Here is a 13962-nt window from a genome sequence, read left to right as displayed (position 1 = left end):
AAGAATATTTGCATACAAATGTTTAAATTCTTTTGTTGCAAACACAGAAGTTTCTTTTTTAAAATAATTCCCTAGTCATTTATTTACTTTGTTTTTATTATTAAAAAAAAAGACAGATAAAAATTAGGGGGCAGTGGGGGGTTCAGTTCCTAAGAGCTGTCCGAGGCTATAGTACCAACTGGAGTGCAGGACTTAGGATATCCAGGAGACCGCTCCCTAGGGCTCTTTGCAGAGAACCTTTTTACTACCAACTCCTATAAAAACTACCAGGTTGTTCTGACCAGAAAATATCAAAGAGAGTGAGGGATTTGTAGCAGGGAAGTAAGATGGGGATCAAATTTTAAACTTTTTTTGGAGGTAGCTTTTTGTAGTCTTCAATAATACAACTCCTTCCAAAGAAGAGAGCAGAATTCATTTCATCCAAAATTCTTACCACACATGGATTCATATACTGTGCTTTATGGAGCTTAGAAAACCCTTTCGCATACATTGTCTCATTTAGTCCTGGTCAACATCAGAGGTGGGTATCTCCCACACCTGGATTTATCTAAGAAAGTAAATGCCATGGCCGCAACTCTGGAATTAGTTCTCATCGACATAAAAACTGCTTTTAAAAAAGGTAACAACAAGCCCCCAAAACAGCTCTGTCATCTTAAGAGGTGATGACTACTAAGAGATGAAAAACAGATATCCTGTACGTAACGACAGATTTTGATTCTACAGAGACTCTACCACATAAAATAACTTCAGAGGCATATATAGATAAATACCCCCAAATAGAAAATACAATCATTTCAAATGATAACAGTAAAAAACCAAGGAGTCTGAAGAGGCCAATGAAGCTAACAAGGAGATTTCTGGATGAGTAAGTACTGAGAGGGCACAGAGAAAAAGAGGAAGAATACAACAGAGCTGACCCTTGAACAACATGGATTTGAACTGCATGGGGCCATTTATAACATGGATTTTCAAGAGTATAGTACTTGTAAATGTATTTTCTCTTTTTTAAAGATTTTATTCATTTATTTGACAGAGACAGAGCACAGGGAGTGGTGAAGGGAGAGGAAAAAGTGGGATCTCCAACGAGCAAAGACCCTGGGAACACGAACAGAGCCAAAGGCAGATCCCCAGTGACTGGGCCATGCAGGTGCCCCTATAAATGTATTTTCCTTATGATTTTCTTAATGTTATTTTTCTCTAGCTTACTTTACTATAAGAATATAAAACATAATACATGTAACACACAAAATATGTGTTAATCAAGCATTTATGTTATTGGTAAGGTTTTCACTCAACAGTAGTTAAGTTCTGAAAGAGTTAAAAGTCATATGCAAATTTTGACTGGGAGGGGGGGACTGGTGCCCCTAATGCCTGCATTGTTCAAATGTCAACAGTACTTGATTCAGTGTTCTAGAGCAGCTTAATCTACATAGATCATAAACCAGACTCAATGTTAATTGTCAAAGTAGAATTATCAGAATATCACAAAACAGAAATGCTTTCATCTTTAGATATTTGGATATAAGATGGGAAACTGGTGCAACATCAAAGATTTTGTAGAAACATTTTTTTTTTTTTTTTTTTGTAGAAACAAATATCATCTCCCAGCCTAATTCTGGTCCCAAGCCTAAAATCTGGTTAAACTAAAAAGACTTTTTAATGCTGATGCATACCCAGACAATACTGAATCAGAGTTCATACAAAAGGATACCAGCAAAAAAGGTGATCAAATACTATTTAAGAAATTTAAAAGTATAATCTCAAAGGTGAAGTATAAATAATTCTTTAAGTTCAACTCCAACTTTGCTAAAAATAAGCCATAAAACAAAACATATCTGAGTTCTAGTGTATGATCACCCATTATTTGCAAAGTAAATTTCTAAGGGCCCTAATTACTAATTAGTAGGAAGTGCCCTGAAGAATGGATACAAGAGGCAAATTACTGTGACACAGAGGGTTTATATGTGCTGGTAAATCTGATTTTTTTTAAGATTTTATTTATTTATTCATGAGAGACACACAGAGAGTGAAAGAGAGAGAGAGAGAGAGGCAGAGACACAGGCAGAGAGAGAAGCAGGCTCCATGCCGAGAGCCTGACGCGGGACTCGATCTCGGGTCTCCAGGATCATACCCTGGGCTGAAGCGGTGCTAAACTGCTGAGCCACCCGGGCTGCCCTGGTAAATCTGATTCTGAGTAAAAACAGTTTCTGGGAGTTACCTGGGTGGCTCAGTAGGTTAAGGGTCTGTCCGACTCTTGGTTTTAGCTTAGGTCATGATCTCATGGGTGTTGAGATCAAGCCCACCTTGGGCTCTGTGTTCTGTGGGAGTCTGCTTAGGATTCTCTCCCTTTGCCCCTCCCCCTACTTGTGCATGTGCCTGTGCACCCATGCTCTCCTCTCAAATCAATCAATCTTAAAAAAAAAAAAAAAAAAAACAGTTTCTGGGAGGCTGAAGAGGCAGTAAATTGATAAACGTGTTATCTCCAGAGTGACCAAGAGGTTAAGCACCCAAATCTACACAGAAAAATGCTACTATTTCAGAGGCTAAAAATTCTTTTGACCATCAATGAAACTTTGCTCCTAGAGAATTTGACAAGATCAGAGTTATTAGTAAGGCTCATCAATGGAGATACTTTAAAGGACCTGATTAATGTGAAGTCAAGCTATAGATTCTTTAGCCTGGCTCCAAATGCTGGCTGTGTGTTAACTTCTGAACTGAAATGGCTTTATCTAGCTTGATTATTCCCTATATTTACCAGATGAGACTCCAGACAAATTTCACCTGTTTCTAAAATGCAAACATATATTTAAAGGATAATAACTGATCATCAGGAAAGAATGTAATAACACATACTGGAAAGAGCTTCCAAAGGAAACACCAAAAATATCTGAATAGTATCAGCCATGCTGGACTAAAAAAAAAAAAAGGTCATCCAATATAGCAATAATCATTTAGAAGTAAAGTGTTCAAAACTCAGACTGTCAAGAAGGAAGAGGAAAATGAACATTTTTCAGGGTTCTATAGAATCTATCCAAACCACCTGATAATCACATGCCAATGCCAAAACTAACAACAGCAATAAAAAGGGGAAATAGGTTTGCAGTACCACTGAGGTTCATATGAAAGATGTACACATTTGTGAAACAAACAGCATATGCCGATCAAATTCTCTATCTGCAGGGAGAAAATCTGTAGGAGATTGGCTCTCCCCTTCAAGAGACCTGAAATTACACAAAAGCTAATCTCTCAAACATAAATCCAGTCTACAAATGTCTTTAAAATGGAATTTCTCATGGAAATTACAAGAGAAATCTAAAAAGGTTGAAAATGTTACAGAATGGAAACAATTATTCTGCCTTCACTTCTAGAGAGGGGAAAAAAAATCCCTATTACTTTATATCTGACTTACTTCACTCTGTGATGTGAAAAATTATAGTCCTTAACACTGCATTTTTCGAGATGTGATTTAGTATGACTTTGTAAGAATAGGTCACTTTGTAATGTCACAAAACCACTATAAATCACGTGGCCTCAGATGAAATTGAGCTTTTATGTTTAATAAGCAATTGTGGCAAAAAGTGAAAGTCACCTTCTGATCACACATCTGTTCCAAATGTCAAAGATATTGCATAAATACACACAAATCTGTATTGTATCACATCACATACTACCTTCACTGTCGAAGTTATCATATCTTGCAAACCTCTCAGTAGCCCAATTCTGGTACGATCAATACCACACTAGAACACAGACCTCAAGGCCTCATATCCTAGAGGTCAGATCTTTAGACCAAACATCAGAGACAGGACCATGAGTAGGAGCATTTCACACCCCACTAATGTCCATACTCTCTCAGTATCACTAAGGTAACTGAATATAATTAAACCTTCAAGGTACATTGTGCTTTAAATCTATCATTATTAGTATCCATTATCCATGCAAACTTCAACCACTCTGAGGCATTCAGCTGATTTCATAGATACGAAAACTAAAACCAAAGAATATAAACTAAGTGCCCATCTCCAAGACATACATTAAATGATGGACAGGGAGTCAAAACACATACACACTAACATGTTCTACGTTTCTCATCACCCAAAGCCCAGCATCATCTCTGATAACTAATCTCACAGAGAAGAAATGACAGTCTGGACCATCTGAGTCCATTTATCTACCACTCTAGCACACACAAAATAGATTAGGGAGCAGTAAATGACTCCTTGGTATGAACAGATGGAAAACTGTAAGCAAGCAAAATTGTGACGCTTGAGTCTTAAGGTTGTGACTAAACCTGAGAGAAATCTTTTTCTTGGTGGGATGGAAAAAATAAATCCCATTTTAGAAGGATGGCCAAATGACCAATGTCCTTTCTCCTGGGAAGTCTTTAATAGGTATCCTCCACTGCTGTTGCTTTGTCTCTAAAACCTAGATTAAGAACATACTTCAGAATAGAAATGGGACAGAAATAGACTATGTTTTGATATCTGATAGACATTCTCAGGAAAAAAAAAATCAAAATGAATGGCTTGGTCCAAGAAAGAATACAACAAGACAGCAGAAGTTAGAATATTAAGAAATTAGGGGATCCCTGGGTGGCGCAGCGGTTTGGCGCCTGCCTTTGACCCAGGGCGCGATCCTGGAGACCCGGGATCGAATCCCACGTCGGGCTCCCGGTGCATGGAGCCTGCTTCTCCCTCTGCCTGTGTCTCTGCTTCTCTCTCTCTCTCGCTATCATAAACAAATTAAAAAAAAAATAAAAAAAATAGAATATTAAGAAATTAAAGAGGGGCAGCCCTGGTGGCTCAGCAGTTTAGCGCTGCCTTTAGCCCAGGGCCTGATCCTGGAGACCCAGGATTGAGTCCCACGTCGGGTTCCCTGCATAGAGCCTGCACTCCCTCTGCTCTGCTTCTCTCTCTTTCTCTCTCTGTGTCTCATGAATAAATAAATAAAATCTTTTTAAAAAATGTTAAAAAAAAAAAAAGAAATTAAAGATACTTAAAGCATTTTGTAGAAGGCAAAATTAAACACATAAAAAGAAAAACAATACTTAAAAAATTGATACTTGATGGCCAATAACACCCATTTTCTTTCTTAAGATTTTAAGTAATCTCTACACCCAACATGGGGCTCGAACTCACAACCCCAAGATCAAGAGTCGCATGCTCTTACTAGCTTAATTTAGCACTGTAACATTCATTTTAAGCCAAACATGAAACAAAACAAAACAAATCTAAGGATGTTCAGTGCAGTGCTATTTATAATTACGAAAAGAACTTTTAAATGACTATCATCCCCTGGAAATGGTAAGCAATGATTTGATAAGCAAATGGGATATTATATAGCCATTAAAATGTGTAGGTACACACACACATAAAAATACAGAGTACTTTCGAAAAATGGTTAAGAATCATGTTAAGTAGAAACACATAGGAAGACTATGTCTTCCAAAGACTAAGTCTTTGAAGACTTGAAAGTCTTCAAAACTATAAATACATAAACTATATAATCATGTGGATAAAGAGATCATATAAAATGAAAGTAGTTAACACAGTTAAAATTTTAGGAATTAAAAATGGATACTTTGTCACAGCCTTGCAAACCTAATTTTGATGCAGTTTCATCACAAAAATAGTAACAGAAATAACATAACTGATCAGTACTAAGTAATGTGTGCAGGAAATATCCTTGGAAGTCTCCCCCATCCACAGTAATTCACCTTTAAGGAGTGATAAGGAGTGATGTGAGAGATGATGGGGAATGTAGTGAGGATGATGCTTTATACAGTCTTCTTTTTTTTTTTTTGTTCTTTTAAAGCTTAAAATGTATTGCTATATTCTACAGAAAAGAAACTTGATTAAAAAGCACAAAAATACACCTTGAAAAATAAGATCAGTACACTCAACTTTAAATTTAACATTACTATTTCCTACCATAGTGATATCCTTAGGCTCAGTGCATCAGAGACATTCTGGCAAATCTTGTGATGATAAACATATAGACGGTAAAAAAATAATATACACGCTGGGTCTAAGAAGAAAAGGATAAGCCCTCTCCTGACTCAATGACCATGACAAAGGGTTCTCCCATCATAGGGATATAAAAGCATAAACTGTATATTATTCACTGCCCATAAGCAAAAAGGAAAGGAGTACCAAAAGCCTCTCTCTGATCTTGCTTTGGGGGAAGTCAGCTGGAATGTTGTAAGACGTCCTGCTGAGAGGTCCATGTGATGATAGAAAACCAAATTAACAACCATGTGAGTGAGGCTGAAAGTGAATCTTCTTCCATCCTCTGCCTAACCTCAGATGACTACAGCTCTGGTTAACAGCTAGACTGTTATTTCATGAAAGACTCTGAGCCCAAACCAGCCAACCTGCCTCTGAATTTCTGACTCACAAAGATTGTGAGATAGTAATTACTAGTTGTCGTCAGCTGCTAAGTTCTGGAGTAATCTGTTACACAATAGTAGATAGTTAATATATATACAATTGATTAATATATAAAAGCAAACAATGGCAGGAATTCCCCTTTGCATCAGATTTAACAGACTCTCTTGTAAGGCAGGCAAGAGAGATACCAAAATTAGTTACCTGTACAATTGGTGGAGTTGTCTGTGAATAGGGTGATGTCACACCATAGACAGTTGGACAAGTCTGTCCTTGATAATATATGGTTGCTTGAGACTGTGCAGGAGAATACTGCTGCTGGACACTGACAGACTGTTGGTTTGAATCCCAAACACCATAATTTTGTCCTTGGACTGGGCCTGGGGCTGGCACTGGCAAGACAGTGACGCTGGAGTCTTGGTGTACCACACCATCATTTTGGGCCACATACTGTGAACTGGAAACTTCCACAGGGGCTGCCACATGTGGCACCACTGGCACAGGTGGAGGGGCAGCAAGGGGTTCTGTAGAATGTCCCACCAAGGGTTGAGAATGATCGTAAGGAGCAGGAGAACACACAGGGTCCATGCTGGGTGTGGGGAGGAGCACCTTTCCAGCATTAGGGTTGCTGGGATCCACATAGGCCTGCATGGGATAACCTGGTGGGTAGCCAGCGAAGGGGTGATGAGGGGCATTGTAGCCAAGAGAGTCATAGGGCAGTGGAGACGTCATTCCCAGGGTCTGCATCTGCTGCTGTTGTTTCTGAGCCTCCCGCTGAGCCACCTCTTGCTCAAACAACTTCCGACGCTCCTCTGTAGAAAGTTTATTGCGGTCTTTAATTCGTACTTTCTTTTTAGAAGTTGGTGTATCATATCTAGAAAGAAAATAGGAAGAGCATCACAAATGTTCTTCCCTAAATCAAGAACACAATAATAAATCTTATGTCACTCAATACTAAGTCATTAATCACACCAACTCTAATTTGATATTGGTTAAAAATCAGTCAAAATTACTTAAGGAGTCTTGCAGATAAAAGAGAATCCCAAGGAAATATTTAGATGAAAATAATAACTTTATCTTTATTTCAGATTCTAGAACTTCAAATTAAAGATATGTATAATATTCTAAACAGATTCTTCTTTATAGTTTTATAGTCTTCTATACAGTTCTAAGTCCACAAATTCTGAAATTAAAACAAAATACACTAATAAAAGCTATAGAATTTGAGTCTGTCTGACCACATACATTTATGACAAATTCAACAGAGGGCAGTTAAGTGAAGGATGAGAATGCACACATAAAAGTATGGGGAGTTATATTCACCTCCTCTTCTCTGTGTAATACCAAACATAATATTTTACTGCTAAGCCTAATGCCCTGTGATGCTTCTGACAAGGCCCACTGGAATCCATCAGCTCTAACATTCACAAGAAGAGAATAGAGGGCTTAAAAGAGTCTGTTGTGAAGTTCTACGGAGTGAATCAAACTTAGGAGAAAGTGCTCTTGGCAAAAATTATTAAAATGACAACTAATTTCAAGAAGTCTCATTGCAAAGAAATATCTAAGAACAGCTTCACAGACAACAACATAACATTTATCCAAACTACAAAAAACATATGGTCTAAAAAACTCTTAAGCTGAAAATTTCCCTTGAAGTGTTAATGGGATGGTAGTATCCTTAGTTGCCTGGCAGAAACAAATGCAAACAGTCTATAGAACAAAACACCTTAAATCCAAGCTTCAGGGAATTCCCACAGATCAAATTTTAAGGAGCATGAGTTCATCAGAAAATAAAATTATACATGTATACATATAAACAAATGAGAGGAAGAAACCCACAAAAACTACTGGTACTGGAACTGTCTAATACAGACTACAAGAGACATTTAGTATGTTTAAAAAAAATAAGAGTCTATTAAAAATATCACTAAGGAAAAAAAAATATCACTAAGGAATGGGACCATAAAAAACAATCAGGTAGATTTGAAAAAGAACCCCATGAAACACCTAGAAAGGAAAAAGAATGGAAATTAAAACCCAATTATCATATAAAATTGAGCATGCACATATCTGACAATCCAACAATTCTACTCATATGCCCAAGAGACTCTGCTGCATATGTACATCATAATTAGATAATAGCACTATGCTTATTAGAAAAAGCTTTACAATAAATGTTACACACAGCCATGAAAACGAATAAACTGACACATACAATTGTGGATAAATCTTAACAATATCAAGTGAAAACAAAGTACCCTCAGATTAAATGCAAAAGAGCAGCCTTTTTCATAAAGTTAAAAACTAATATATTATTCTAAAGTATATATTAGATGACATAAAATGCTATTTTTTAAAAGGCCAGGGTATATTGAAGACAGGATGCAAGGTAGTGTCATGTCAAGTAGTGAAGACAAGGGATAGTATAGAAAGAAACGGCTTAGCTAGATTTATAGGATGGCTAAAATCACAGCACAAAAGCATTGTATCATACGGAGAAGTTGATGCACAGAAATGATAAGTGTTATAAACCAAGAAATAATCCAATATTCAATTCAAAGTCCCTAAGATCCATGGTATGGTTAAGCAAGAGATCAGCTCTGAAGAGAATTAGTACCAGAGAAGATGATCTTCAAATTCAAAAAGCCCAACGAATTTCAATCAACGAAAAAGAAATCCTCATATAAACATAGGGTAGGGATACTACAGAACACCAAAATATGAAGAGAACATCTAAAAGCAGACCAAGAGAAAAAAAGCTAGATTACTTAAAGAATGACAACTGGACCAAGAAATTTCACAAAAGCAATAAGGGAAGTCAGACGACAGAAGAATAACAGCTTCAAAGTGTTCAGAAAAACTTGTAAATTCAGCGAACCTTCCTTTTAAGAATGAGAGTTCACGTTCACATAAAGACTCATGCCGGGATGCCTGGGTGGCTCAGCGGTTTGGCACCTTCTTTCGGCCCAGGGTGTGATCCTGAAGACCCAGGATCAAGTCCCACGTTAGGCTCCCTGCATGGAGCCTGCTTCTCTCTCTGCCTGTGTCTCTGCCTTTCTCTGTTTCTCATGAATAAATAAATAAAATCTTAAAAAAAAAAAAAAAAAAAAAGACTCATACACATACAAGTCTTACAAGTTGCAGCAGTTACCTGGAAACAATCTAAATGCCTATCATAATGAATCCATAAACAAACTCTGGTATACCTATCCAATGGACTCAATAATAAAGAGGAACTATGGGGACACATAATACCATGAATGGCTCTCAAATGCAATCTGCTAAGTGAAAGACACATCAAATCCTATCTAGAATACGATGCCATATAGATATCTATCTATCTACATAGCATTCTGGAAAAGACAAAATCAGAGGGTCAGAAAGCAGAGCAGAGGCTGACTGCCAGGAACTAGGGGTAATAGAAGAAAGGGACCACCTACAAAGAGCTCAAGAGAATTTTCTGAGATGACAGAACTATACATATATCATGACTGTGGTGGTGGTTACTTAACTGCATGCATTTGACAAAACACATTGAATTATATACTTAAAATTGACTATTTCTGTAAGTAATTTATATCTATTGATTAAATAAAACTGATTTTTAAAACTGAGGGTGAGGGCAGCCCCTGTGGCGCAGCGGTTTGGCGCCGCTTGCAGCCCGGGGCGTGATCCTGGAGACCCGAGATCGAGTCCCACGTCGGGCTCCCTGCATGGAGCCTGCTTGTGTCTCTGCCTCTCTGTCTCTCTGTGTTGCTCATGAATAAATAAATAAAATCTTTAAAAAAAAATTAAAATAAAAAAAAATAAAACTGAGGGTGAGCAACGCAAACAAAAAAAGATTTTTTAGATAAAAACTGAAAAATAAGATGAACAAAACGTCACCAAATGAAATCTTTTAAAGGAAGGTCTGAGGAGAAAGAAGAACAAAGAAACTGATAAATGTAAACAAATTTGTAAGTCAGTTTGTGTACATATAAAAAATTGACAGTAACTGATGGGTAAGAAGGAGCAACAAGAAATTATAATACTGGACAGTAACAGCATATAAATTGGGAAGGCTGAATGATTAAAGTATCCTAAAGTACCTATGTTGTTCAGGATATTGATAGGCTTTAGATTTTATTAAAGTGAAACAACCAGTTAAAGAAATGCCACAAAGAATTTTTAAAAATCAATCAGCTATGAGCTATTTATCAGATGCAGAAAAGTTGAAAGTAAAAGGAAGGAAAAAATACATATTGGTTAAATCCTACCAACAGGAAAATAGCGTACTTCTACTAACATCAAATGAAATAGACTCTAAAGAAAGTCTCAATAAAATTCTAAGAACTGGTATAATACAAACTGATTAACAGCAATTAAATTTGAAATTAAAAAAAAGAAATTTAATGAAACCATAATAGTATTTAGAACCAGATTATGATAAAACTGCACTAGTTCAAATAGTACTTATCGAGAAATTTAAATCCTTACTTTCCTTTGAAGGGAAAAATGCTAAAAATTAATGAGCTAAGTATCCCAACTATTCTAATTAAAAAATGTAAAGCAATGTATAATAAGCCCAAAAAAAGAAGAAAATAAAACATGACCAGAAATCAATTTCCAAAATAAAAAACTGTTATTCTGTGATTTGTACTGAAGGAACTGCTAGGTACTGCTAGCAAAATAGCAAGACTAAGGCAAAAGGATTAGAAAGGAAGGAAAAACAAAAATTTACATGATGTGGACTACTGACAAAGAAAAAAAGATAAAGGGCAAAACTCCCTATACTTTTTAAGTATCTGTGAAGGGTTCTGTATGGTCACCAAACACGAGATCAATATACAAAAGTCAACTGCATATCTACACACCAGCAACAAGCTGAAAATGTAACAAAAATTAAGGCTTTCAGAAATGAATATATCAAGATACCAATGTCTTTCTGGAGGAAACTATAAACAAGGAGATAATGAAAAACTTAATCTCTATTTAAAATATAATATTTTATATATATTTATGTATAAATATATATTTTATATAAAATATGAAAACCTAATTAGAGAATGTCTGAATACTCAATTTGAACATAGGAACAGGAATACTCAACACTGTAAGGATGTCAAGTCTCCTCAGAATCATCTTGGGGCAGGCAGGTGGAGGGAGTGGGAGAAACCTAACAAGTAGATCCTAAGGAGAACAAGTCTGAGAAAAGAGAGGACATCCCAGAAGACTAAGTAGGGGTTTGCCCTACTTGCTATATCAAGACTTAATATAAGCTATAGTCACATTATGAGCCCCAAAACAGATCCTCCCACATATGAAAACTTACTGGAGATGGTACTGCAGATCAAGGAGAAAGGATGCATTTTCAAGTAAATGGTGCAGACAACTGGGTATTCACTCAGAAAAAAAAAAAAATGAAACCATATCTCTATCTCACAACACATACAAAAATTAAGTCCCAATAAATTAAGGACAAGGAAAAAATAAGTATCATCACCTCAAGGATAGGGAAGACTTTCTTAAAACAGCACTAACCATGAGGAAACATACCATGCATGTGATATATTCAATTACACCGTAATTAATAAATTCTGTATATCAAAAGACACAGAAGAGTCAAAATACAAGTCACAAACTGGGAAAAGATACTTGCAAAAAATACTGCCCAAGCAGAATTATATTTAGAATATAAAGAATCCCTAAAAAATAAATACTAAATGAACAGCACATATAAAAAGACACTTCACAGAAGAGAAAACAGGACTGGCCAATAAAAAATGACAAGATTATTAAATAATCTATTTAGCAATTAGGGTAATACAATTTAAAATTACAAAGAATTTACTATTATAAACCCTGACAACTCCAAATAAAAAATTCTGATAACTCCATTATATGAATGCAACATTTCATTTTTTTCAAAAAATGAATTTAACTTCAATTTTTTAAAGATTTTTTTGAGAGTGAGAGAGGGAGCACATGAGCAGGGGGAGTCACAGAGGGAAAAGCAGGGAGCCTGACATAGGACTTGATCCCAGGACCCTAGAACCATGATCTGAGCTGAAAGTAGACACTTAATCGAATAAGCGACCCAGGTGCCCTCAAAAATAATGTTAAAAGAACTTCTCTGGATAAATGTTTTCCAGTCCCCAGTGGGTGATCATGTGGCTTATTTTTCTACAAGCACTGACAAAGACAGCCTCTGACACAGGAATCAATTAGCATTTTGACTGGTGTGGCACAAGATTCACTAGAAAACAACGTACTGGCTTTAGAAGATTTACCATTATCTTTGAAGAGTTGTCTCCCACCAACCTCTACTCCCCTTTAAAGAACATACCTTTGGCTCCTCAAATAGTATTTAAATGTTATCAAGTAGAAAACATTCAAGTACTAAAAATCCCCTAGTCTTCACTGTCAAAAGAGATTCTATCTCAATATTTATCAGTAAAACTTTATACTCATTCATTAAGAGAATATATTTACTCCAAAACCCTTTGGTGTCCAAAATCAGAATAATTGACTTGGGAACTTTCTGATTGGCTCAGAAAAGAGATAACTCACACAGGCCACTTACCTGTCATCTGGCCTTTTTGTTCCCCTCTCATAGGCAGAAGAAGGTGGTGAGAGAGAGCCCCTTCGTTTCCTTTTCTCTTTATTTTGAGTTTGCTTGTCTGGGTCTCTCTCTCTTGACCTGTTAGGAGTCTTTGGGGCAGCTGTTTGATCTCTGAAGCCAACAGCATCCCTTCCTCGTTCAGTTACTAAGGGAAAAGGGTTTTTAAAAATTTACTTGGCAGACTCTTCTCCATCATGATAGCATGTCAACTGTATAATACAATTTCTATCCAACAAATGGATCTATGGACTCCTCCCTCATAGACCCATCCTGAATTTGGATGAGACACAAGGTTTTATGTGTATGTGCACTCTACTTCCTGAAAGTCTCTGCCATGAATTCTCTTTTCCACCTTTCCCAACCAACTGTCAAGCCTTCAATGCTTCTAACAAGTTCTATGGAACACACATACGCAAAATATTCCCATTACCTTTAACAAGGCAGTCTGCTTGCAGTTCAAAATATAAAAGCCTTCTATTGCCCCTGTAACTCTGTATATTTACAATTTATAGAAGAGCAACATGGCATGCTAAGCTTAAAAATCTCAAAGGGAAACAGTCTCTTTAATTTAAAAAAGGTGGGGGGAGGAATTAGACAATATTTTAAGAACTATCATTTCAAAAGGAAAATATTTCAAACACAGATGATAATAGGTAATAATTCAGGAAGTTATTAAGGCCAGAGAGCTCCATCTTAAAAAAAAAAAAAATAAGAATGCCATTTTCCTACTGAAAGAAAATACTATTAACTTTTTCTATTCAGCCTCTTTACTTAGACTGGTCCTCACCCAATTCCATTGTCACTGCTCCCAAAAGCTGTGTTAGGTATCACTTTTCAATGACCACACCTCCTACTTTCTCATCTCCATAAGAAGTCTAAATCTCACCACTGAATATTTCAACATAAATTAACTGGTACTACATGCTGCTTTGTGTTTGTTAGCACTGCTACCTGATTAATCAGATTGCTCTCTTC

The 13962-nt window shown here is 36.4% G+C and overlaps 1 protein-coding gene across 8 annotated transcripts in view; it reads right to left on the bottom strand.

Annotated features, from left to right (window-relative positions):
* Positions 1-13962, bottom strand: part of SETD2 (SET domain containing 2, histone lysine methyltransferase) — a 125507-nt gene that overhangs the window by 24048 nt on the left and 87497 nt on the right. For all 8 annotated transcript variants that reach the window (XR_011994415.1, XR_011994412.1, XR_011994414.1 and 5 more), the window contains 2 exons: positions 12949-13132; positions 6591-7260 (listed from right to left, as the gene is read on the bottom strand). Coding sequence is in view for 2 of the 8 variants with exons in the window: in XM_072721028.1 (XP_072577129.1) it covers positions 6591-7260; positions 12949-13132 (854 nt within the window). In the remaining 6 variants the exon portion in view is untranslated. The remainder of the gene's footprint in view (positions 1-6590; positions 7261-12948; positions 13133-13962) is intronic.

This window comes from Vulpes vulpes, chromosome 9 (genome assembly GCF_048418805.1).
Source record: "Vulpes vulpes isolate BD-2025 chromosome 9, VulVul3, whole genome shotgun sequence".
NCBI lineage: Eukaryota > Metazoa > Chordata > Mammalia > Carnivora > Canidae > Vulpes > Vulpes vulpes.
The sequence above is the reverse complement of the archived record's forward strand: the minus strand, read 5'-3'. Positions and strand labels throughout refer to the sequence as shown.